Here is a 22,910-nt window from a genome sequence, read left to right as displayed (position 1 = left end):
GATAGAATGATTATTTATTTGTAAAGTTAATTTTGAAAGTGAAAAATGAAATAGTGATGAACGGAGCATAGAGCTTTAACCTTTTGACATCAAATCAATTGTGACCAAAATTACATAAACGTCGAAAATGGATTCCCGGTCCCATCGAACTAAACTCCACGCCACTCTCCACGGCTCCACTTAACCAAGCTGACCAAAGGGTTCTGGCGGGATTGAAGATCGCCGTCCCCGGAGTTCCCCCGTTGCCGTAAACACTGAACTGAGCTTCACAGTCACGTCATTGTCGAAGTTTCTTTCATTCATTCTTTGTTTGGTCGTCGCCGAGACATAGAGAATGCAGTCTCTTCCATCAGATACTTGCGTTCTTCGTCCTTATCGATATTCCCTTTCAACCTTCACGCCGCGCACTTCACTTGTAACTTCATCTTCTTCTAACAACCCTCTCAATTCGTCTTTGTCCTCTTTTTCTCTGGTTGGGTTACGTCGTGAATCTTCTTTACTGCTATTCGGCGACCGAATTTGGAATCGGAACCCTTTTGTTTGCTCCCAGACCAAACGGAATGATTTTGGATTGTTAGTTCCTCCTCTTCGATGCGAACCGTCATCGAACGGCAACAGCATCCAGGGCGAGCGGAGTTTGATGCAGTGGATTGAATTGATTGGAGAAGCTTTATCTACTGCGTTTCCTGTTTGGGTGGCGCTAGGTTGCGTTTTAGGGCTGCTCAGACCGGCTTCCTATGCTTGGGTTCAACCGAGATGGACTGTTCTTGGCATTACTCTCACAATGCTTGGTATGGGCATGACATTGACCCTCGATGATCTTCGTGGAGCCTTGGCTATGCCTAAGGAATTGATTTCTGGGTTCGTTCTCCAGTATTCGGTTAGTTCCTTTGTTTACTGGGATTGTGCTATTGTTTGAACGGATATGAAATTCGTTGATTTTGTTGATCTTGAGAAATTTCTCGTGTATGCTGCATGATTCTGAATGTGTGTGACTTGGGTTTTGGAATATTAGAAGCTGTTCTAGTTCACAGAAGGAGGAAAAGGAACAACAGAAATGACTATGGCCATCAGAAATGTTCCAAAACTCAGCAATGGGTATTGATGTTGAATCATAGCGAGATGAAGAATTACTATTACGAGCTAAATGGAGATTGATTCTTCATCTCTAATATTCCACTACTTCCTTTGAATTGTATGCTAACTGTGTTTCGAAAAGCAGTTCGTTTGGATGAAATCCTTCTATTATTGATCTACTGGTTAGATTTTTCTGAATTTGTACTGAAGAAAACAATTAATAAAAAATAGTGTGACATCGAGGATTTCCACTTCACTTTCTTTGGTAGTTTTAGGAACTTCAATCTATAGATGAAATTATAAGATAGACTTTCATGGTTCTTGGTGCAGGTGATGCCAATATCAGGCTTTCTTGTCAGCAAGCTTTTAAATTTGCCATCTTACTATGCAGCTGGTTTAATATTGGTTGGTTGCTGTCCTGGTGGTATGCATCAGTTGGTAGCGTCAATTATCTTTCTCATTCTATTTATTTTAACAGTTTGATCTATCTTTGGTTTCAGGAACAGCAAGCAATATCGTCACTTACATTGCAAGGTATTCTAATTTTTTGAAATGCCACCATTTAGCTTCTTTCTTGTTAAATTATGTTAGAGGTTAAGAAAAATTTTATGCCTTTCCAGGGGAAATGTAGCTCTTTCCGTGTTGATGACTGCCACAAGCACTATGGCAGCCGTGGTTAGCAAGCCTCCATAATGCTTTTGCTTTTCTCGTTTATTTAGTTTCTAAATTCAAGTTTGCATTTAAGCATAGTCTGTTTTTCTTCCAGTTTTATATAGTTCTTCTTTCGTTAAAACAGGACCTAACATCTTTGTTAGTAGAAATGACAACACATAAGAAACCACAGTTTACTCTTAAGTTCATACTTATACAAACATAGGAAAAACCTTAACTGAACACCACAATAAATTTTCATCTACCATGTTACTTTTTTCATTCTCTTCAAAGATATCGGTATGATGAGTGTTTGCCGTAGAGATCCCAGTGCTATGATCGAGGAGTCCCTCCTTAATCCGCCTTTTGGAGAGAAAACCCGGTTTCTTTGGCTTGTCGGTGTGTGTGCAGTGTTATGGGTTTTGCGGGATGTGAGGAACAGTAGAGTGTTTGGGGAGTGGAGAGGAACCCTAGGGAGCTTTGGTCCCTTGTTCGTTTTCATGATTTTCTCTAGGCTTCAATTTTGGAGACTTTTGATAATTATTCTATAGGAATGATTTTGCATAGTTGGAGTCCGTTCTTGTAAAGGGTGTCCCTCCTTTTTGTGGGCTTTGTTTCTTTCATACCTGTGCATTCTTTTCCTTTTCTCAATGAAAGTGATTATTTTCGAAGTTTAGATATTGAAGTCTAAGTTATCATTTCAATTTTACAGATCATGACCCCTTTTCTCACTGCCAAACTGGCTGGTCAATTTGTTGCCGTAGATGCAGCTGGGTTGTTAATGTCCACCCTGCAGGTGCAACTTCTAACAAACGAAAGCGATATCAATATTTTTCTAACATTAAATTACTCTCAAGTAACCTCCCTTTCCTTCATATACAACAGATTGTGCTTCTTCCAGTGTTGGGTGGGGCATTTTTAAACCAGTATTTCCATGGCTTGGTTAGATTTGTCTCTCCATTCATGCCCCCTATCGCAGTTGGCACCGTAGCTGTTTTATGTGGACATGCAATTGCTCAGAGCTCCTCTGCTATTCGGATCTCTGGTCAGCAAGTAGTACTGGCTGCAGCTCTTCTTCACGCTTCAGGATTTTTCTTCGGTTATGTGCTTGCAAGATTGCTTGGCATCGACATTGCATCTTCTCGAACGATCTCCATTGAAGTTGGAATGCAGGTAAAGCATTTCATTTAGAATAATTGCAATGGATAGTGCTTTCATGATAAATAATTGAATGTGTAGCAACATGTTAAAAGAACTTTAAATATGGGAAAAATCTATTAATGATAAACATTTATTAGCAATATAGACTATGGTAGACTTTGAGAACTGATTCATTGTGTTATATTTGTAAATTGTTTTGGATTGTGCTACATTTATTAGTATTTGGGTCTGATTGCTGTTTTTGCAACTATCCTTTTCATATACTTTCGGGATATCTTCGTTGCACTCTTTGGCGAGTCTGCTGCCAAGTGCCTTGCTACATAACTCAATCAGTTTCGGCGTTTTTGGTTGAGCTGGTTTTAACAATGCATAAATTTATGTGACAGAACTCGGTACTAGGAGTTGTTCTTGCTAGCCAGCACTTTGGAAATCCTCTTACGGCAGTGCCCTGTGCAGTTTCTAGTGTTTGCCACTCAATCTTTGGCAGCGTTCTTGCTGGGATTTGGAGGCAAAGCAAAGATTAGGTGAAAATGATGTATAAATTTTGTATGCATCATGTGTTTTATCCTTTTGGTTCAGTAGATTTTGTAACATTGGAATAGTTCTTAACAGGTTGTTTACAACCATTCCATGTTTGAACTTTGTTTAATTTTGTTTTAGAATCTCTTAAATTGTTTTTTTCCATTAAAAATAAATTTAATCAAGTGCGTTCATATGGAAAATTGATCGTTTAAGGTCTATTCGATTGACAACTTCAATTTTGATTTATGTTTTTGATTCATCACGTTTCACGAATGGTTTTTGTGGTCATTTTGGACTTATTTTTAAAATTGTTTTTAAATATATGATACGAATGAATACTTTTATGTTTATACTGTATTTATATTTTGAATTTTAAATTTTAAAATAGAGGATTATATCAAACCCTAAAATAGATAAAAAAATACAGGGTTTTCTAAAAATATAATAAAACGCGAAAATATTGAACAATTAAAAAAAAAGTCTACAAGCCCATAATGTGAAATAACAAAAATATCCTTAGATCATACATGCGTGTAAACGATCTTATACCTAGTATAAACGATTTTGTATCTTATCTAAACAATTCTATACTTAGTCCAAATAGTCTTGTACTAAATTTAAATGATCATTAGTGATAATAGTTTATTTCTATCTGTCCAAAGTAGACAATTGATCGTCTAGATATTGATATACAATGATTTAGATTCTATATCAGGATCGTTTAGATCTCGTGCCAATAAAGAAAAAAATGAGAGATGAAGAAAAATTTAAAAATTATGGAAGAGGAAATGAAGAAATCACAAACAAGAATAGAAATATGAAGAAGAAGTAATAATATGCCATGGAGAAGAATAAACTACAAAGAAGAAAGAATAAGAAGTGAAGTAAACATGATATTCCTACAATATTAAAATATAACAAAGGGTAAATTTGAAATTTATGAAAAAAACAATTTTGGCAGTTTAAAATTTTTGTTACACGTGTCATAAATATAATAAAATCAAACAATATTTACAGAAATTTTTGTTTGGTTTTATTATATTTACGAAAATTAATCTAAAAATATAAACAAATATGGTATTTCATTTTCCGAAATCCATCGTATTTGTTAAATTGAATAAAATATGTAATATATTATATATTATATAGGTCTTTTCAAAAATATAAAAAGTGACAAAGTATTTACATTGTATAGAACAATTTCGAAAATTGAAAAATTCTAGAGGTCCACCATGTAAAATACCAAAAATGCATCGTCAACAATGCGTGCAATATATTTGGTAACGCTATTTGAGACACGATCGTTTAGATTTGGGGTACGATTTTTTTTTTCCTTCAAAATTTGGTATAAACGATTTTTTTTCAATATTCTTTATACACGATCTTTTAATTTTTGTTACTCTAATTTAAATGCCTAACCAATTTTTTCAAGATTCTTTATACATCATCTGCGTAAAAAAAAAATAAAAGAAGAAAAACAATTTTTTTCAATATTCTTTATACATAATCTTTTAGTTTTGGTTACTCTAATTTAAATGCCTAACCGATTTTTACAAGATTCTTTATACACCATATGTTTAAAAAAGAAAAGAAGAAAGACAATACAGTGAATGAAAAAAAGAAAAAGAAAAAGAAGAAACAGAAATAAAAAGAAATAGTTTTGGTTACCCAAATCTAAAAAAAGAAGGACTGAAGAGATCGCATGAAGAGTAGGAAGAAGACGATAAAAAATCGAGGAGAAAAGGATTAGAGGAAAAATTTGAAATATTTAAAAAATGGCTAAATTTATGCACTTTGTTACATGCAACGTAAATATTTTAGTAGTATGTTATATTTAGGAAAGTTTATCTGATGTTGCAAATTAATAATTGTACAATATTTTTAACATTGTAATAGTTCAAATTAATTAGTAATAGTATGTGTTCTCAACCTAACATTTAGTAACTATAATTAGCCTTCTGGTTTATAAATACATTATCACACATTTTGAAAAATGGTTCAAGTTGGAATTTAAATTTTGATTTTGATACCAAACACATATTTTATGCAATTATTTTTACCTTGGATCTTTTGGTTTTGCATTGTTAACCAAAAATCCTTTTATCTTTTATGAGTTTTAGATTTAAGTTTTAGTTCTTATTTACGAAGTTGGATCGAGTTATGAACATGTTTATTTAGATATGTATAATTTTCATTCATCAGTGTGGAATTTCAACCATTTGACTTCGTGATTGGAAATATATTTTAACTATTTGAATCATCAACTAGATAGTTTGACTTTGATACGTGTAGGAAATGGTATAATAACAACAACAATAATAATAGGAGAGAATTATTATAAATGACAAACAAATTGTTGAAAATATTTATAAAATATAGTAAAATTTTAATTTTTTTTTATCAACATAAGATCGATACTGACAGACATTTATAAACTTTGATCAGTATCTTTTATTGTCATCGATAGACACTGATACATAGACAGAAGTCTTGTATCAATGTCTATCATTAATATAATATAAAATTTTGCTATGTTTTAGTATATATATTGAAATTTCTTGTTACATAGACCTTTATTAGTTTTCATGATGTAATACATAATTTGATTCCAATTAAAATGAATTATGACATTTATGACGGTAAACAATCCATCAAACTGACAATCGTAAGGAATATATATTAATGCCAATTTTATAAGAAAATTTGTTAAGAAAATTTTGACTTGACTGATAATTGTAAGTGCTAAGATGAAGAAATTTGTAGGTCAAATTTCTCCGCCCCAATTAAAATTTTATTAGGCCACACATTATTATATATTTATCTATAAAGCTTGGCGATCAGGTATGTTTGAGAGTTTTTAGGGTTTTTTAAAGCTTCTTAATTTGGGTTAAAATAAAAAGGTAAGTTCAAGGTTGACTACTTTTCATCTTTCTTGTTGACATGTTTTTCTCTCATCGTAAATTCATTGTCTAATATAAGTTAGGGTTGTTCGTATATCTAAAGATTGGTTCGGCTATTGTAGGATGGTACCATTAAATATTGGCAACCAGCAAAAAATGCTACCATTGACAACGAGTCGGTGAGAAAGCAAACAAATATAAACTTGATTGTTTAATAAGTCATTATACTTTTAATAAATCTTAAACTAGATTGTATTATCGATTTTTTATTTTTATTTTTTGAATAATTTTTATAATATCTTAGCTTTTCCAATATTAACCAACAAATTTAGAAAAAAAACATCTAAGGTTTATTAAAAGCATAACAACTAGAATTTAATAATTTGGAGAGTATAAGCGCGAGAGTTTTTTAGAAATTACAGCTTTTTTATTTTATATTTCAAAAGTAGCACAGTTTTAGAAAACTCATAATTTTATTTTTTCTCGAGATCAATCTCGACCGAGATTGATCCTAAGATTCTTCCCAAATTTAAAAAACCCCTTCAAAGGAAATTTCTCGATGTCTCTTGGCCGAGTGCATCATCGAGATAGTGCATTTTTTCTTATTAAAAAATTGAAATTAAAGACAAAGAAACCAAACAACGTAACAAGAGACTTTGGATATTAGAACAATCTTTGCTTACAAACTTTTGTTCCTTGAGAGCTTCAACAAGAATAACTTAAAAGAGCATAAGCAAGAACAACCTTTCTGATTCAATAGACCAACTTTCAACATACAAAAAAAAAAAAAAAAAAAAATCTTTCAAACCTTTTCATCCAATAAAACATAAAGAATAAAGTCTATTATTGTAGGCACCGGTGGATTTAGTATAAGTCCAAGGGGGCTCGAGCTCCCTCTCAACTTTATTGTTTTTATATAATATATATAAAGAAAACTATAGTTAGCATAGTGGTTAAACTGAATGTCAACCCACCTTTCAACAAAAAAGTTCAATAATTTTTTCTATATATTGACTAAGAAATGACTAATCCCAAAAAAGTGATGGAGAAGCTTTCATATTGTCATCTTCTTTAACTTATGGCTAAGGTATTTTCCTAAAAACAACTAAAAAATGTCTACATCTTAGAGTTTAATTTCCATTTTAGCTTATATTTTAAATGATCTGGGACATCTTAGGGCAACCTTATCCTGAGATCATATTACATAATGCTTATGTTTTTTTAGCTCGAGGCCATGCATCTCAGGCCAACTTTGTCCGGGATCATGCATCTTGGGCCCACAATGACCTAAAAACAGTTAACCTAAATGCTTCGAGATGTTATCGAGAAAGTGCGTTTTCAACTTGAAGACTCTTGTGACAAATTTGGCTTGAGAAGAGAGTTAACCTCAAATTTAAAATTTTAATGAAAAACACACTTTGTTTGTGATGCACTCGGCTGAGAGAGATCGAAAGTTTTTAGGAAGAATCTCGAGGTAGATATCGACCGAGATTGACCATGAAAAAAAGAAAATAATGAGTTTTCTAAAACTGCTAGTTTTAAAATATAAAAGAAAATGAGTGTTAGTTTTGTGAAATTAAGATCGCAAATGAGAATGATATTAAAAAAGAAACATATAATTGAACCAAAATTGAAATTCCGTTAGGGGTGATATTAAGAAAAAACCCGACCCGTTATAATTGGGAAAAAAGAGCGGGAAATTGGCGCCAATTTCTCTAAACCGAAAAATTTGGAAATTTCAACAAAACATAAAAGATTAAGCGAATTGAACTAACAATTTTTGGTTCTTCCCCGCCGGATTCATTCTCCAGTTTTCCCATTTCAAAATTTATCTAAAAATTTCCACTTTTTCAGTTAGCGGGAACCCTGATTTTGAAAAACCCTAACCCAAATTCTTACTAAAATGTCATTCCTTCCCAATTTTTCAACCCCATTCATTCGCCTTCTTCTTCTTCTTCTTCTTCTTCTTCCTTGTTCCACTGCTGAAGTTCCAGAGAAAAATGGATTTCCTCCATGGCTTACCTCCTCTCAAAAGGCTCAGAATCCTTCAAGAACAAGAACAAAATCGTCAGAAGGAGGACCAATCGCTTGATTCTTGTTCCCTCCCAGCGAAGAAGCGAAAGGAGTCTCGTGATTCTTCATTACTCCTAATTCCTGACGCTTCTCCTTACTGCTTGCCCACCAAGAAAAGGGTGCGGGCCTTTCACCCTGATTTTGCACCGGAGTCATTGGATCTCAATGTTGAATATAAGCCACCTCTGGAGGAAGAATCCATATCGAAATCTGAATTAGAGGGACAGAAAAAGGAGGAAGAGGATAAGGAAAAGGAAAAGGAAAAGGAAGTTTCTGATGTTGAAATGGAGATTCAAGAGATTGAAACAGTCCAAGATGAAGAGGAAGATGATGGGATTCTTTGTGCGATTTGTCAAAGCACAGATGGGGATCCTTCAGATCCAATTGTATTCTGTGATGGATGTGATTTAATGGTACACGCTTCATGTTATGGTAATCCTCTTGTAAAGAGTATACCAGAAGGAGATTGGTTCTGTAGCCAATGCTTAGCTTCTTCGTCTTCCGAGACGGGGAAGAAGGTTACAGAAACACCATTTTCATGCTGCCTTTGTCCTCTTAAAGGAGGAGCCATGAAGCCGACGAACGACGGCCAATGGGCTCATATTGTTTGTGGACTCTATGTTCCTGAGGTGTTCTTTGAGGACCCAGAAGGGAGAGAAGGGATTGATTGCTCGAAGATTCTGAAGAGGAGATGGAAAACTAAATGTTATATCTGCAGAACTTCTAGAGGTTGTTCTATTGACTGCTCAGAGCCTAAATGTAGTTTGGCTTTTCATGTTACTTGCGGGTTGGAGGAGGATCTATGTATTGAGTACCAAGAAGGAAGATCTGGTGCTATTGTAGCTGGGTTTTGTAGAAACCATACAGACTTGTGGAAGAAGGTAAATTCACGTTCTTTATTCTTTGAGCTAAATATGTTATGCTGCATAGGTCAAACAACTTTGGCTTGGTCAGAAGATATTTGTCTATGTCTGATGAGTTTCCAACTTAGTTTTTAGTCGTTTGTTTGTTCTTCTTGCATTCAATAGCAAAGTGAATTCTGTCAATATCTTTGGGTTCTTAACAAGTCAAAATGAGCTTTTACTAATTGATGTGTAGGGTCAGTATCATTTCTTAAATCTAGTAAAAATGGTAAACAGGGTTGAATTAGGAAGAGTTCTTAGAATGATTTTTCTTCCATAGACCATAACATAGGAAATTAGGAGTGAGTTTGAAATTTTTGTCGAGAAGTACTTGTCTTTGTCACATGAGTTTCTATGGACTTTCTAATGTGAGTTGTATGCATGTATGTATCTATTTTGATTGCATTTGGGTCATTAAACATATTCTAGTTTGGTTTAAGGGTTTGAATTTGTGTTTATCTCTTCTGCTTGTAGCAACAACTAACAGGGAAATTCAAGATAGTGGCTAGAGATGAAGGTAAGTTGTAGTTGCTGCCACATAGCTGCTGGGAAATCAGCAAATCAGCTTGCTCTAAATTTAGGATCAAATGTTTAGATAGTTATTTCAGTTAATGTTTTTAGTCTTTGTAATTTTGATGTTAGAGCAATAAACTAGTGTTGTAATTCCTTTTTATTCATAGAATATCCCTAAAAGGAGTTGTTGAATAGTTGAGTAAAATCAATATGATTGTTATGGATGGTTTCACTTTCACTTCGATATCAAGTAAATGAGTTGAATTACACATTTTCTTTGACTTGGTGCAAGTTCTATTTGTCAAAACCTTAGGTTACAACTTACAAAGGCTTTTGAAGAGAAAATGAGGTTACACTCCATTGTTGCAACTTCAAGTTTCATGATTTAATTTGTTAAGGTGTTGTAAAATTGTTTCATGTTTGAATTTGGTTCAATTCCAAATTTGAACAAAAGAAAAAGTAGTCTTTTGAGAGGTGATCGAGTTAATTATTTTAGTTAATGATAGCTATGACATGTAAGTTATGATACTCTATATTAGTAGTGAACATCATAATAGAGAAATCAAATGGTATTATGATAAATAATGGTAGGTTATAGATGGTTGAAGACTCCACTATTATATTTAGAACCTCAAATATAAAATGGACTAATAACTTCGATCCACTCTAGCAACCTAATTATTCTCAAAAGTAATTTTAAAAAATTATCTCTATACCCACTCATAGGTATAAAAATAATTACACCACTTGAAGATATATCAATCTAATTTGATTAGTCAAATTATTACATCTTCAACTAAGTCAAGATTCTAAATCTTATATATTTGACAAAAACAAAAGTGAAAAGCATATGCCATCATTAATATATATTTATAAACAAATGAAAGTTGAATAAAAATAACAAGTTATTAATTAATTTATTTATTTTATCCCTCAACTTGACGATAGTATTTGGATTAGGTATCAAAAAGTAAGGTGTAAATAGCTGGAAAAGTTTAGAAAATTGTAAATCATTGAAACGATCGGTGTAAGAAAATATATTTTTAGTAACGGAACCCACAAACTAATTTGATCAAATAAGGGATGAAGTTCTCCGTACTTCTAAATCACTTAGGCGAAACCCACGTTGAAGGATCATTTGATTTCAAATTTTTATAAAATGGATAATACAATCACCTGTAAAATCATATATTTTAATAATATTTTGAAAAAATTAACTACTCCATTACAAATTTTAGTTGAACACAATATAAAGAATGGTGTGATTGCGAGAATTGTTAACAAAAATTTTATACTTCATGACAACATTGAGTGTAAACAAGATTTCTTTTTCCTTGATTTATTTTTGCCATAATGGTAAAATATCTTTTAATAAATATAACAAAATAACAAAATATTTATAGAATAATTTCGAAAACGAAAAAAATCTACGGTTTCACGATGAAAAACACCAAAAATACCCTGTTAACAAAGCGCCTAATATATTTAGTACAAGATTATTCATATTTAGTTACATGATTGTTTATCTTTTCAAGATTTTTTGGTACACGATCGTTTAGATTTGGCTAAATAATTTTTCTTAATTCTTTTGGTACACGATCGTTCTAAATGATTATTTTCACGATTATTTATACACGATCTCTTAGATTTTATTACCTTAATCTAAACGATGTAAAAAAAAAGAAAAAGAAGAAAAACGACGTAAAGAAATCATAGCAAAAAAAAAAAAAGACAATAAAAAGAAATCAGATTTAAATAACTCAAATGTAAACAATGTAAAAAAGAACAGCAAAAGAAGAAAAAAGATGTAAAGAAATTGCAACATAAAAAGATGTAAAGAAATTGCAACAGTAATTAAAAAAGGAGAGGAAAGGAAGAAAGACAAATGACAAATCCTACCACATTTAGTATTTACTTCGTTAAGGTAAGTATTTTAGTATTTTGTTAAATTTACCTAATGGTAAATATTTTAACTTTTTTTATTTTTTATTTTTTATTTTTGAATAAAACCCCGAGATGATTCTGCCAAAGTTTTTTCTTTAAATAGATTATCACGTATTACATTCTAGAAGATTATGAAATGATTAAAAAAACAAAAACAAAGTATATTATCTAAGCAAAACTTTTCTATTTATTTTAAAAAAATATTCACAAGTTTCCAAAAGTCTCAAAGCTTTTACTCAAATATAATTTAATTTCCTTTACAATATTTTAAAACAAAAATTGTGACTTAGTACTACGTGATTATTTTGCTTCTTTTATCATTCTTTGACAAAAATTACAATATTTAGTTTCCAGATGTTACATAATTAATTTGTAGTACACAAATAAGTAGATGGTAAGGTACTATTATAGCATTACATATTTGACCACCTAGAACTTCTTGATCATAACTGGACCAACAGAATACAATAATAATAATAATAATAATAATAATAATAATAATAATAATAATAATAATAATAATAATAATAATAATAATAATAATAATAATAATAATAATAATAATAATAATAATAATAATAATAATAATAATAATAATAATAACAAATATACTAACATCCAAAAACATGAATGTGCTGGAAAACATAAAAATCAAAATCAAATCTCATTACCTTTTCCATACATAATTTCAGAAACCAATCAATCACAAAAATAAGAAACTCATGGCGGAGGAGAAGAACAACGACACATTAAGGTTCGGAAGTTCCATTCTAGTACCTTCCGTTCAAGAGTTAGCCAAACACCCCATCACCGAAATTCCACATCGATACATCCGCCCCGATCTCCCCCACCACTCCCCCATCTCCTCCGACGCTTCCCAAATCCCCGTCATCGACATGTCCAACTTGCGCTCCCATGATACAATGGATTCCGAGTTGTCTCGCCTTCACTCCGCCTGCAAAAATTGGGGATTCTTTCAGGTTCGTAATATCTCCTCTCTCTCTCTCTCTTTCTATGTGTTTAACTAATGACAGGAATCTGAAAATAGTATGTGAAATTGAAATTAATTACAGTTGGTGAAGCACGGAGTGAGCGAATCGTTGATGGAGAGAATGAAGATGGAAACTCAGAAATTGTTCGAACTTCCGATTGAAGAGAAGAAAAAGCTATGGCAAAGAGCGGGAGATGTAGAGGGATTTGGACAAGCTTTCGTTAGAAGTGAAGAACAGAAATTGGATTGGTGTGATATGTTCTTCATGGCTACATTGCCTTTACATTTCAGGAATCCCCGATTGTTACAAAATCTCCCTCTCTCTTTGAGGTTCGATAATTCCTTCTATTCCAAAACCTTTTAAGTGATTCTCAAACTCATAATAATCATAGAAATTGAACTCCAGACTCACTCTAAACAAAATCAATCTTGTAATTTAAGCAAGTGAGAATCAAAAGAAGTAATCCATTATAGGTTAAAACAATGTTGATTAGTTTAATTTATATATATAAAAAAAAGAATTAGGAAGTAATTATGAAACTGTTTTGGTATGCAGAGAGACATTGGAGGAGTACTCGGCGGCGGTGAAGGATGTGGCGACGGAGATATTTGACGGTGTTGAGAAAGCGTTGGGGATAAAAGAGGGAGAGTTGAGTGAATTGTTCAAGAACGGTAATCAATCGATGAGAATGAACTATTACCCACCCTGCCCGGAGCCGGAGAAGGTGATCGGGCTGGCGCCTCATTCCGACTCCGTTGGCCTCACGATTCTGCTCCAAATCAACAAAGTTGAAGGTCTAAAGATTAAGAAAGAGGGGAATTGGATTAACGTTATGCCTCTCCCAAATGCCTTCATCGTTAACATTGGCGACATCTTGGAGGTAATTTACTCCCTCTCATGCACATTTCACCCCTCTTTTCCAACCTAACAATATACTAAAGGCCCTTAAATTATAAAAAAAATGCTCCGATGATCGTCGAAAATATACACAAACTCTCAAGAATATTCTTTTTGAGGTTAAAAAAAAATACTTGGAAACGGTTAATGGTTTCTTTAAAAAATATAAAAGTTTTGTAAATATTTTTAAAACATAAAAATTTAAAAATATTTCTATTTATTCAATAATTATACCAAAACTATAGTTCTCAACATAAAAACCAAAATTTTAAACAAGACTCTAGTTTTAAATTTCCATTTACACGTATATATTTCTGTAAGATATTTTTATATTTTTGTAGGTTTCATATCGATAAAAGAAGTAAATCTATATTTTCATTATATCATAGAAAAACCCCCGAATCACAAAAAAATAAATGTGAAAATGATATTAATATAAATGTAATATAAATAATAGATAATTTTACTGAAAAAAGATATTTGCTAATTTAAAATTATTTTTTTGATTATTTTTTATTTTTGAGAAATATCTCTTGAAATCGAAGTTTTTATAATTTTAAAACTTCTATGTATCAATCAATGTTATGATCTTAAACCTTGGTTAAAACATAGGATTCCACAAAATCTAATAAAGTTTTAGAAAAAGTCTCCTTAAAACATCTAGAACAATAACTATTCAAATAAAAAATAGATTATCATGTGTGTTAATAGTCAAATATATTTTTTAATTAACAATTAACCGTATCTTAATCATAACAAGAACTATTGAGATTAGATGTGCTCTTGATTTGTTAGTAGTCAAATAAATTTAAAATTGTGGTTTTTACTTAAAATTTTAATTTTGATTTTAGTTGGTAAGAAAATTGGAGTAAATTTTGGATTAATGAAACTATTTTTTTTAAGCTCAAGAGCATTTTTGGAACTTTTTAACGGATCAAGATATTTTGAAACAAGACTTTAATGGTTTCTATCCAAAACTAACGATGGTAAAATTATTATTATTATTTTTAACTATTTTAAAAAATTTAAGGGCATTTTTGACACAAATATCAAAGTTGAGACATATTTTATAATTTAACCTATGATAAAAGTAAAATATTAACGACAAATAATTGAGTAACGAATAATATGTGCATTTTATACTTTTCTAACATATAATATTTAGGTGCATTCCAACATCATCCTTCTCGATATAATTCATATTATAAAAAATATTAAAATATTCTTAACAGAAGAAAATACGAAATTTGAATGATGAAAAGTTGATTAGAATAATTGGATGGAATTAAAGATAGGATGGCCCAAATTTTCTACTATGAAAGACAAAGTCAGTTTGGTTTATTTATTCATTTTTCTATTTAAGTAGACAATCTTGTTAAAAAAATGATAAATTTCCAACCATTTATATGATGTGATGCTTGGTGATCTCTTTGTTAAACCAATAATAATATATTTCTAAGAAACTTTTGGAATTGTTAAAATATTCAAGACACCAATACATCTTTCAAATTACATAACTTATCTAATATATTTTGAAACTTATATCTATTTTTTATTATGTTTTAAACTTGTAATATTGAAAAGAAAAAGAAAACTCTTTAATCATTGGTTTAAATCACACCTAATTTGAAATTCATTAGATACAAATATGAAATTTAAAGATTTGTTAGATAAATAGTTTGTTATTTTAATGACTTTATCTCAAAAACACCAAATATTAGTCATTTTTTCTTGGAGTACAAAATCTATATTAAATGAAAGTTTTAAATGTAGGGTTTAACACATGTTTTATCTTATTATTTTAATCGTCAATGAAATTCTATTTCTTATCATCGATTATAACATTAATGCGATTTGTCAACACAAATAAAACTCAATAATAATTGACCACATATTTCTTTACTTGAAGTTCCATTTGTTATATTAAAAATTATACATTTTTTCTTCTAAGGTTCAATTCTATTAATAATTTGATCTGTGCTTTATTAATTCTTTATAAAAATAGTAATCGAAAGATTATTTGATAGTATGAGGTTCTATCTCAAAACCAATTGACAATGTGAGAAGTAACTTATTTATATTGTAAGAAGTGTAAAATTTCTTAATTTTTTCAACATGGGAATCTCAATATCTCAACAAAATTGACATGATAACTATTCTTATTTACTTATTTATCTCTATTTCTCTCACCTTTTTCTTCGAGCTTTCCAACCTTCTGCCTCTCTTTTCTTATTTGGCAAATTGTAGACTATATATTTCAATATTGTTTTGATTTAATAATAAGTTTATGAATGGCAGATGGTAACAAATGGGGAATACAAAAGCATAGAGCATTGTGCAACAGTGAACTCAAAGAGTGAAAGGTTGTCCATAGCAACTTTCAACTCTCCAAGTTTGGAGAAAGAAATAAGGCCAACACCATCCCTTGTTACGCCTCATTCTCCTCCTTTATTTAGAACTGTGACACATCAAGAGTATGTGAGGGGCCTTTTCTCTCGAACAATTGACGGAAAATCTTATCTCGAAGCAATGCGAATTCACCCTCATTCAACCTAATTATTTGCTTTTCAAATTGGAGTCTAAGATTGAAAAAGTTATATTTGATGTTTGGATGTTAAAAGTCCCTAAATGAAATTTCATATGAAACTATTATCTTTTCTACAAAATTTCATATATTTGAAATGGATTGTTTTGGATGTTGAAATGTATTACATGTTTATTATTTTATCTAAACAAGACTTTTCTCTTTATTTAAAAAATATTCCCAAATTTCCAAAAGTTACAAAGCTATTACTCAAATGTAATTTTCTTTTCAAACTTTGCTAACAAAAATTGTGACAAATTAGTACCAGAGAATTATTTTACTTTTTCTTATTGTTCTTATTTCTTAAGAAAAATACCTAATATTTGTGGTAGGAATCTCCTATAATTAATTTGTAATACACAAGCAAAGCAAATAGATGTATGTAGTATGACTATTATAGCACTATATTTGATCACCAAAGAGTTCGTGGTCCTAAGTGGGCCAGGATACAATAATCATAATAAATATACAAACATCCAAAAGCGTGAATCTGATGTAAAACATACAAATTAAAACCAAATCTCATTACCATTTTCACAAAGAAATTCAGAAACGAATCAATCACAAAAATAAGAAAACATGGCGGAGGAGAAGAACGACACATTAAGGTACGGAAGTTCAATTCTAGTACCTTCCGTTCAAGAGTTAGCCAAACACCCCATCACCGAAATTCCACATCGATACATCCACCCCGATCTCCTCCACCACTCACCCATCTCCTCCGACGCTTCCCAAATCCCCGTCATCGACATGTCCAACTTGCGCTCCCATGATACAATGGATTCCGAGTTGTCTCGCCTTCACTCCGCCTGCAAAAATTGGGGATTCTTTCAGGTTCGTAATATCTCCTCTCCCTCTCTGTTTCTATGTGTTTAACTAATGACAGGAATCTGAAAATAGTTGGCGAAATTAATTACAGTTGGTGAAGCACGGAGTGAGCGATTCGTTGGTGGAGAGAATGAAGATGGAAACGCAGAAATTGTTCGAACTTCCGATTGAAGAGAAGAAAAAGCTATGGCAGAGAGAAGGAGACGTAGAGGGATTTGGACAAGCTTTCGTTACAAGTGAAGAACAGAAATTGGATTGGTGTGATATTTTCTTCATCGCTACATTGCCTTTACATTTCAGGAAACCCCGGTTATTTCAAAATCTCCCTCTCTCTTTGAGGTTCGATAATTCCTTCCATTACAAAACTTTTTAAGTGATTCTCAAACTCATAATTATCCTAGAAATTGAACTCCGGACTCATAAAACAATGTTGATTAGTTTAATTAATATTAAAAATATTAGGAAATAATTATGAAACTGTTTTGGTATGTAGAGAGACATTGGAGGAGTACTCGGCGGCGGTGAAGGATGTAGCGGCGGAGATATTAGACGGCGTTGAGAAAGCGTTGGGGATAAAAGAGGGAGAGTTGAGTGAGTTGTTCAAGGACGGTAATCAATCGATGAGAATGAACTATTACCCACCCTGCCCGGAGCCAGAGAAGGTGATCGGACTGACGCCTCATTCCGACGCCGCTGGCCTCACGATTCTGCTCCAAATCAACAAAGTTGAAGGTCTAAAGATTAAGAAAGAGGGGAATTGGATTACCGTTATGCCCCTCCCAAATGCTTTCATCGTTAACATTGGCGACATCTTGGAGGTAATTTTACACTCTCCCTCTCATGCACTCCTCTTTTCTAACCTAATAATATAACAAAGGCCCTTGGATTATAAAAGAATGCTAATTAACTTTGGTTCTTTAGGTCAAAAATATCTATAAACTTTTAGGAGTTTAAAAAATATTTTATTAAAAAGATTAAAAATTATTCTTATAATTAATTTTGGATAAAAATCGTTAAAGTTTTGTTTCGAAAGTATCCTTGAATTATTGAAAAGTTTTGTAATTTAAAACTATTGAACTTTAAAAAATTAAAAAAATATATCCATTTATTCAATTTTTAAATCAAATATTTGGACTCTCAAAATAAAAACTAAAATTTTAAGTAAAATTATAGTTTTAAATTCCATCAAAATTTGAATTCTATAGATATTTTTCTATTTTCATAGATTCAATATCAATATAAGGGGTGAATGGATATTTTCATTGCATGATAGAAATATACACAAATCATAAAAAATAAATCCAAAAAGAAAACTATAACAATAGAGAAGTTTTTGAATTTTTGAATTTTTTGTAATTTTACATGAATCTATCGATATCGAAATTTCTATAAATTAAGACTTTAATATATTAATAGATATTGCTATTTTAAACATTAGTTAAAACATAAAATTTCACAAAATCTTGTGAAATTTTAAAAAATCTCCTTAAAAAATACTATAGGACTTATTTGGAATGACTTAAGAATTTTTTTTTTAGAAAATGCATTTTTATTTAAACATTTTTTCTAAAAACTCTTTGAAAGAAAACACATGGCTGTTTGACAATTTTTTTTTTTCAAAAGTGTTTTTAGGTAAAAACTTGTTCGAGTTGTAATAGAGTAAAAGATATATAATTATCAAACTTGTTTGTAGAGATTTTGATTGAAGTTTGACAACGATCATTGAGGATGATTGTTTGAGGTGGTTGGGGACAGTCATTGTAAATTGATAATTAGAGATTGGTGACAATGTTCATTGGAAGTCAAACAATGACAAATCACGAAAAAATGGTTGTTGGCAGTTGGTCGATAATAGTCAAAGAAAAACGATTGACAAAAGTTGGCTGGTAACGGTTACCATAAAACAATTGACAAAAATATGCCAACAAGGGTCACAGAAAAACGACCGACAAAAGTGATAGGCAACGACCACAAAAAAATGGTTGAAGAAAGTTGATCGACGATAGTTGATAAAGATGGTTGTCGAAGGTTGGTTGGTGAGGATATCTGAAGGCGTTGGCCGGATTGTTTCATACAAATTTGGGAGATTAACCATTAAACACATAAAATTTATTTTTCTAAAAGTTGGTTTTAGGTGTTTTCATTTTATAATTTCATTTTTTTCAAACTTCGTTTTAGGTGGTTGTCCAACACATGATCATTTTTTTTTAAAAAAATTATTTTTTAATTTAATCACTTGAAAATACAATTCAAACACACCCTAATACAATAACTAGTAAAAAAAAAAAAGCACATTGATATCTAATAAAAGAAATCAGAGTATCTCTGTATGTTATAAGTCAAGTATATTTTTTTATTTGACAATTAACTATATGTTAATTACAACCATTACCGTTGAGATTGGTTGTGTTTGTGGTCTATCGTTGTGTATTATAGTCAAATAAACTTAAAACTATGGTTTTAACTTAAATTTTTAATTGTGATTTTAGTTGGTGAGAAAATTGGTTTAAATTTTGGATTAACAAGAGTATTTCTTTAACATTTTTAAAGTTTAAAAGTATTTTTGAAACTTTCTAACGGTGTAGGGTATTTTTTAAACAAAACTTGAACCGTTTCTATCCAAAACTAACGGTAAAGTTTTTTTTTTGAAGTATTTTTGAAATTTTTGAAAGTTCAATGATATTTTTGACATAAAATAATTGAGTACCATATAATACGTGCATTTCCCACTTTTCTAATGATTAATACTTGGGTGCATTTTAAACATCACACATCTCTTACTCAAGAAAAGTATTAAAATATTTGAAAATAAAAGAAAAAATAAAATCTACATGTTAGAATATTTTGATGGAATAAAAGATAGGATGGTGTAAATTTTTGTAGGATGAAAAGACAAACTCAGTTTGGTTTATTTATTTATTTTTCTAGATTAAAAAAATGATAAATTTCCAACCTTCTAAAAGATGTGATGGATTGGTCTCTTTGTCAAACCAATAATAATAATATTTCGTAGAGAATTTTTTGAAATTGTAAAAATTACACCCTTCTATTTTCAAAATCACTTCAAAAATATTATTCCAAATAAATTTTAATAATATGAAATTTTTTCAAATTAAACAAATTGATTTATTTTAGTAACTAGCTATTTTCAACATTTTATTTTTATAATAGTGCAATTTGTGCTTTCTAATTTTTATTGATTATCAATTAGTTTAAATCTGAGTTATTTATTATCTCTTTAAAAATAGATGAATCCCAGTGTTGTTCATATTATTACTTCTTGACAACGTCTAATTGTACGTGACAATTTATTATTTTTAATAGGTTTTTTAACCAAACAATCCATACACATTTTTTGTCATTGGGCAACTATGAGTGGATTTATATTGAAAAAGTGTTGAAAAAGAAGAAAGAGAATTGAGAAGTTTTATTTACAGTTGATTATCAACCATAGGTGATGGTTAGTGAAGAATTGTTAAAAGGATAAGGATTTGTGTCAATAATAGTCATCAAGGCTTGAAAATTGTGATGAAAGAGGAGGAAGAAGCTGCGCATGCGATTAAAGAAAATGACAATGACGATTAGAGCTTGAATGTTAGGAAGAAAAGGAGAGAAAGAAACAACCATGAAAGGGAAAAGAAAAACGAGAATCATAATGAAAAGATGAACCATTTTGGGAGACAAATCTAACGTAAAAAGACAACTAATTTAATAATTATATACTAAGTATTTTTATCAAAGATAGCTCAACTCATATAATTAATGTTTCTACTATCAAATTGGAGGTTAGATATTTGATTTCTCAATCTAGTATGCTCACAAAATATACATAACAACATAGATATATTTGTCCTACCAAAACCTAAACAGTTTCTTCTAAAAAAAAATGCTAACCTAATTCAAAATGAACTTTATTCTAGTGGGGAAAGGAAAAGGTGACAAGAAAGAGTGAGGAAAGAGGAAATGCAAGATAGGGATGTTAGACGTATAATTAAGACATAGGCTATGTATGTAAATAAATAATTTATCATATTGAGTTGTTTTATTTAATTGAGCCTATTATGTAATCTATTTAATTAAGACCCAGTATGGATTAAAAGATAAGAAACCTATTACTAGATTGATTAGGATTTAAGAGGATCTTAATTGAACTAGTATATAAAGAACATTGCCAAAACAGTAAGCATTCATTCTTTCTTTTATCCAAACAAGATCCCATCAGTTTACAACTATAGATAGAATTTAGTATGTAACTTATTCTTGACCAGTCGACTAAATTTAAAGTATTTATTCTAAAGAGAGAAAATAATAATAATAATAATATTGAAAATAAGGGTGTGGTGTATATTAGAGTTGTTGTTGTTGATGTTGAGGAGAGAAATAAAAGAGGGTTCCAAGAGAGGCATCTTTCCATATTGTTTTGCTTTCCTTTCCTCTTTCTTAATTAACCCTTTTTCTCCCCTCAACGCCTCTTCTTTAATTTCACAATTCTTTCAAATTACATTACTTATCTAATTAATATCTTTTAACACTTATTTCTATTTATATAATGTTTTAAATTTGTAATTTGAAAAGAAGAAAAAAACTCTTTAATCATTGGTTGTTTTAATTAGATACAAATATAAAAATTTAAAGATTTATTAGTCATTTTTTTGGAGTACAGGATCTATATTAAATTTAGTTCTAAACTTGTGGTTTAATATATATTTTATTTTATTTTTAAAACAAAAATATTTTAATCATTAACGAAATTCTATTTCTACCGTCAATTATAACATTAATGTGATCTGTCAATCCAAGTAAAATTCAACGCTAATTAACCACATATTTCTTTAATCGACTTGAGTTCCATTTGTTATACTAAGAAATGTACACTTTTGGTTCTAAGGTTTGATTCTAGTAGTAATTTGATTCATGCTTTGTTAATTCTCTACAAAATTACTAATTGAAAGATTATTTATCTTAAAACCAACTCACGATGTGAAGATTAACTTATCCATCGTTTAGAAAGTGTGAAGTTTCTTAGTTTTTTAGATTTGGAAATCTCAATATCCTAACAAAGTTGACGTGGCACCTACTTTTTTATTTTATTTATCTCTATCTCTCTCACATTTTTCTTCAAGCTTTCCAATCTTCTCCCTCTCTTTCCTTCTTTGGCAAATTTTGTAGACTATATTTTCAATATTGCTTTGATTTAATAATAATTGTAAGTATGGCAGATGGTAACAAATGGGGAATACAAAAGCATAGAGCATTGTGCAACAGTGAACTCAAAGAGTGAAAGGTTGTCCATAGCAACTTTCAACTCTCCAAGTTTGGAGAAAAAAATAAGGCCTACACCATCCCTCATCACACCTCATTCTCCTCCTTTGTTTACAACTTTGACATATCAAGAGTATGTGAGGGGCCTTTTCTCTCGAAAACTCGATGGAAAATCTTATCTTGACGCTATGCGAATTCACCATCTTTCGACCTAACTATTCACTTCTCAAATCAGAAGATTGAAAAAGATATATTTGATGTTTGGATGTTAAAATCCCTAAATGAAATGTCATATATATGAACTCATTATCTTTCCTACAAGATTTCGACAACAGTGGAGTCTACCACTATTTATAACCTACCACTATTTATTATAATACCGTTTGAATTCTTTGTTATAATGTTTAATACTGATATAGAGTATCATAACTTACATATATTTTAACCACCATTGACTAAATTAACTCGATCATCCACCAAAAGATCATTTTTTCTTTTGTTTTTTTTTTCTTTTTGTCATATTATAAGAGAGATGCAAACAAGAAATTATCCGGCTCCATTATCCAATTTTTTGTTTGTTTGTTAGTATAGAAACTATCGACAA

At 30.6% G+C, this 22,910-nt stretch overlaps 3 protein-coding genes across 5 annotated transcripts; all 3 read left to right on the top strand.

Moving 5' to 3' along the window:
- The first annotated feature begins 32 nt into the window (after positions 1 to 32).
- Positions 33 to 3,611, top strand: LOC103501847 (probable sodium/metabolite cotransporter BASS1, chloroplastic). Its single transcript, XM_008465572.3, has 7 exons — positions 33 to 880; positions 1,408 to 1,501; positions 1,578 to 1,611; positions 1,698 to 1,752; positions 2,441 to 2,524; positions 2,614 to 2,901; positions 3,276 to 3,611. The coding sequence occupies exons 1-7, from the start codon at positions 335 to 337 to the stop codon at positions 3,411 to 3,413; spliced, it is 1,239 nt and encodes a 412-aa protein (XP_008463794.1). The 5' UTR covers positions 33 to 334; the 3' UTR covers positions 3,414 to 3,611.
- A 4,609-nt stretch (positions 3,612 to 8,220) lies between these two features.
- LOC103501849 (uncharacterized) lies at positions 8,221 to 10,019 on the top strand. Its single transcript, XM_008465573.3, has 2 exons — positions 8,221 to 9,265; positions 9,761 to 10,019. Exons 1-2 carry the CDS (start codon positions 8,312 to 8,314, stop codon positions 9,812 to 9,814), a joined length of 1,008 nt encoding a protein of 335 aa, XP_008463795.2. The 5' UTR covers positions 8,221 to 8,311; the 3' UTR covers positions 9,815 to 10,019.
- A 2,368-nt stretch (positions 10,020 to 12,387) lies between these two features.
- On the top strand, positions 12,388 to 22,667 carry LOC103501850 (probable 2-oxoglutarate/Fe(II)-dependent dioxygenase). 3 transcript variants are annotated; one of them, XM_051087604.1, is made up of 4 exons: positions 12,388 to 12,723; positions 12,817 to 13,064; positions 13,291 to 13,615; positions 15,931 to 16,365. In XM_051087604.1, the coding sequence occupies exons 1-4, from the start codon at positions 12,466 to 12,468 to the stop codon at positions 16,186 to 16,188; spliced, it is 1,089 nt and encodes a 362-aa protein (XP_050943561.1). In that variant the 5' UTR covers positions 12,388 to 12,465; the 3' UTR covers positions 16,189 to 16,365. The 3 variants fall into 3 exon arrangements, with proteins under 3 accessions (XP_050943561.1, XP_050943559.1, XP_008463796.2); XM_051087602.1 differs by lacking the exons at positions 12,817 to 13,064; positions 13,291 to 13,615; positions 15,931 to 16,365 and adding exons at positions 17,136 to 17,383; positions 17,538 to 17,862; positions 22,264 to 22,667 and having other exon boundaries at positions 12,423 to 12,723; XM_008465574.3 differs by lacking the exons at positions 12,388 to 12,723; positions 12,817 to 13,064; positions 13,291 to 13,615; positions 15,931 to 16,365 and adding exons at positions 16,716 to 17,050; positions 17,136 to 17,383; positions 17,538 to 17,862; positions 22,264 to 22,667.
- Positions 22,668 to 22,910: the final 243 nt, after the last annotated feature.

This window comes from Cucumis melo, chromosome 7 (assembly GCF_025177605.1).
Source record: "Cucumis melo cultivar AY chromosome 7, USDA_Cmelo_AY_1.0, whole genome shotgun sequence".
NCBI classification, from domain to species: Eukaryota; Viridiplantae; Streptophyta; class Magnoliopsida; order Cucurbitales; family Cucurbitaceae; genus Cucumis; species Cucumis melo.
Note: the sequence above shows the minus strand (reverse complement) of the source record. Positions and strands in the feature narration are given on the sequence as shown.

Bases quoted from the DNA above. Each gene is read 5' to 3' on its own strand.
- LOC103501849 (XM_008465573.3), top strand. From the start codon at position 8,312: ATGGATTTCCTCCATGGCTTACCTCCTCTCAAAAGGCTCAGAATCCTT. The intron at 9,266-9,760 runs GTAAATTCACGT...TTCTGCTTGTAG, and splicing joins ATACAGACTTGTGGAAGAAG to CAACAACTAACAGGGAAATT.
- LOC103501850 (XM_051087602.1), top strand. From the start codon at position 12,466: ATGGCGGAGGAGAAGAACAACGACACATTAAGGTTCGGAAGTTCCATT. The intron at 12,724-17,135 runs GTTCGTAATATC...AATTAATTACAG, and splicing joins AAAATTGGGGATTCTTTCAG to TTGGTGAAGCACGGAGTGAG. The intron at 17,863-22,263 runs GTAATTTTACAC...TAAGTATGGCAG, and splicing joins ACATTGGCGACATCTTGGAG to ATGGTAACAAATGGGGAATA.
- LOC103501847 (XM_008465572.3), top strand. From the start codon at position 335: ATGCAGTCTCTTCCATCAGATACTTGCGTTCTTCGTCCTTATCGATAT. The intron at 881-1,407 runs GTTAGTTCCTTT...TTCTTGGTGCAG, and splicing joins GGTTCGTTCTCCAGTATTCG to GTGATGCCAATATCAGGCTT. The intron at 1,612-1,697 runs GTATTCTAATTT...ATGCCTTTCCAG, and splicing joins ATCGTCACTTACATTGCAAG to GGGAAATGTAGCTCTTTCCG.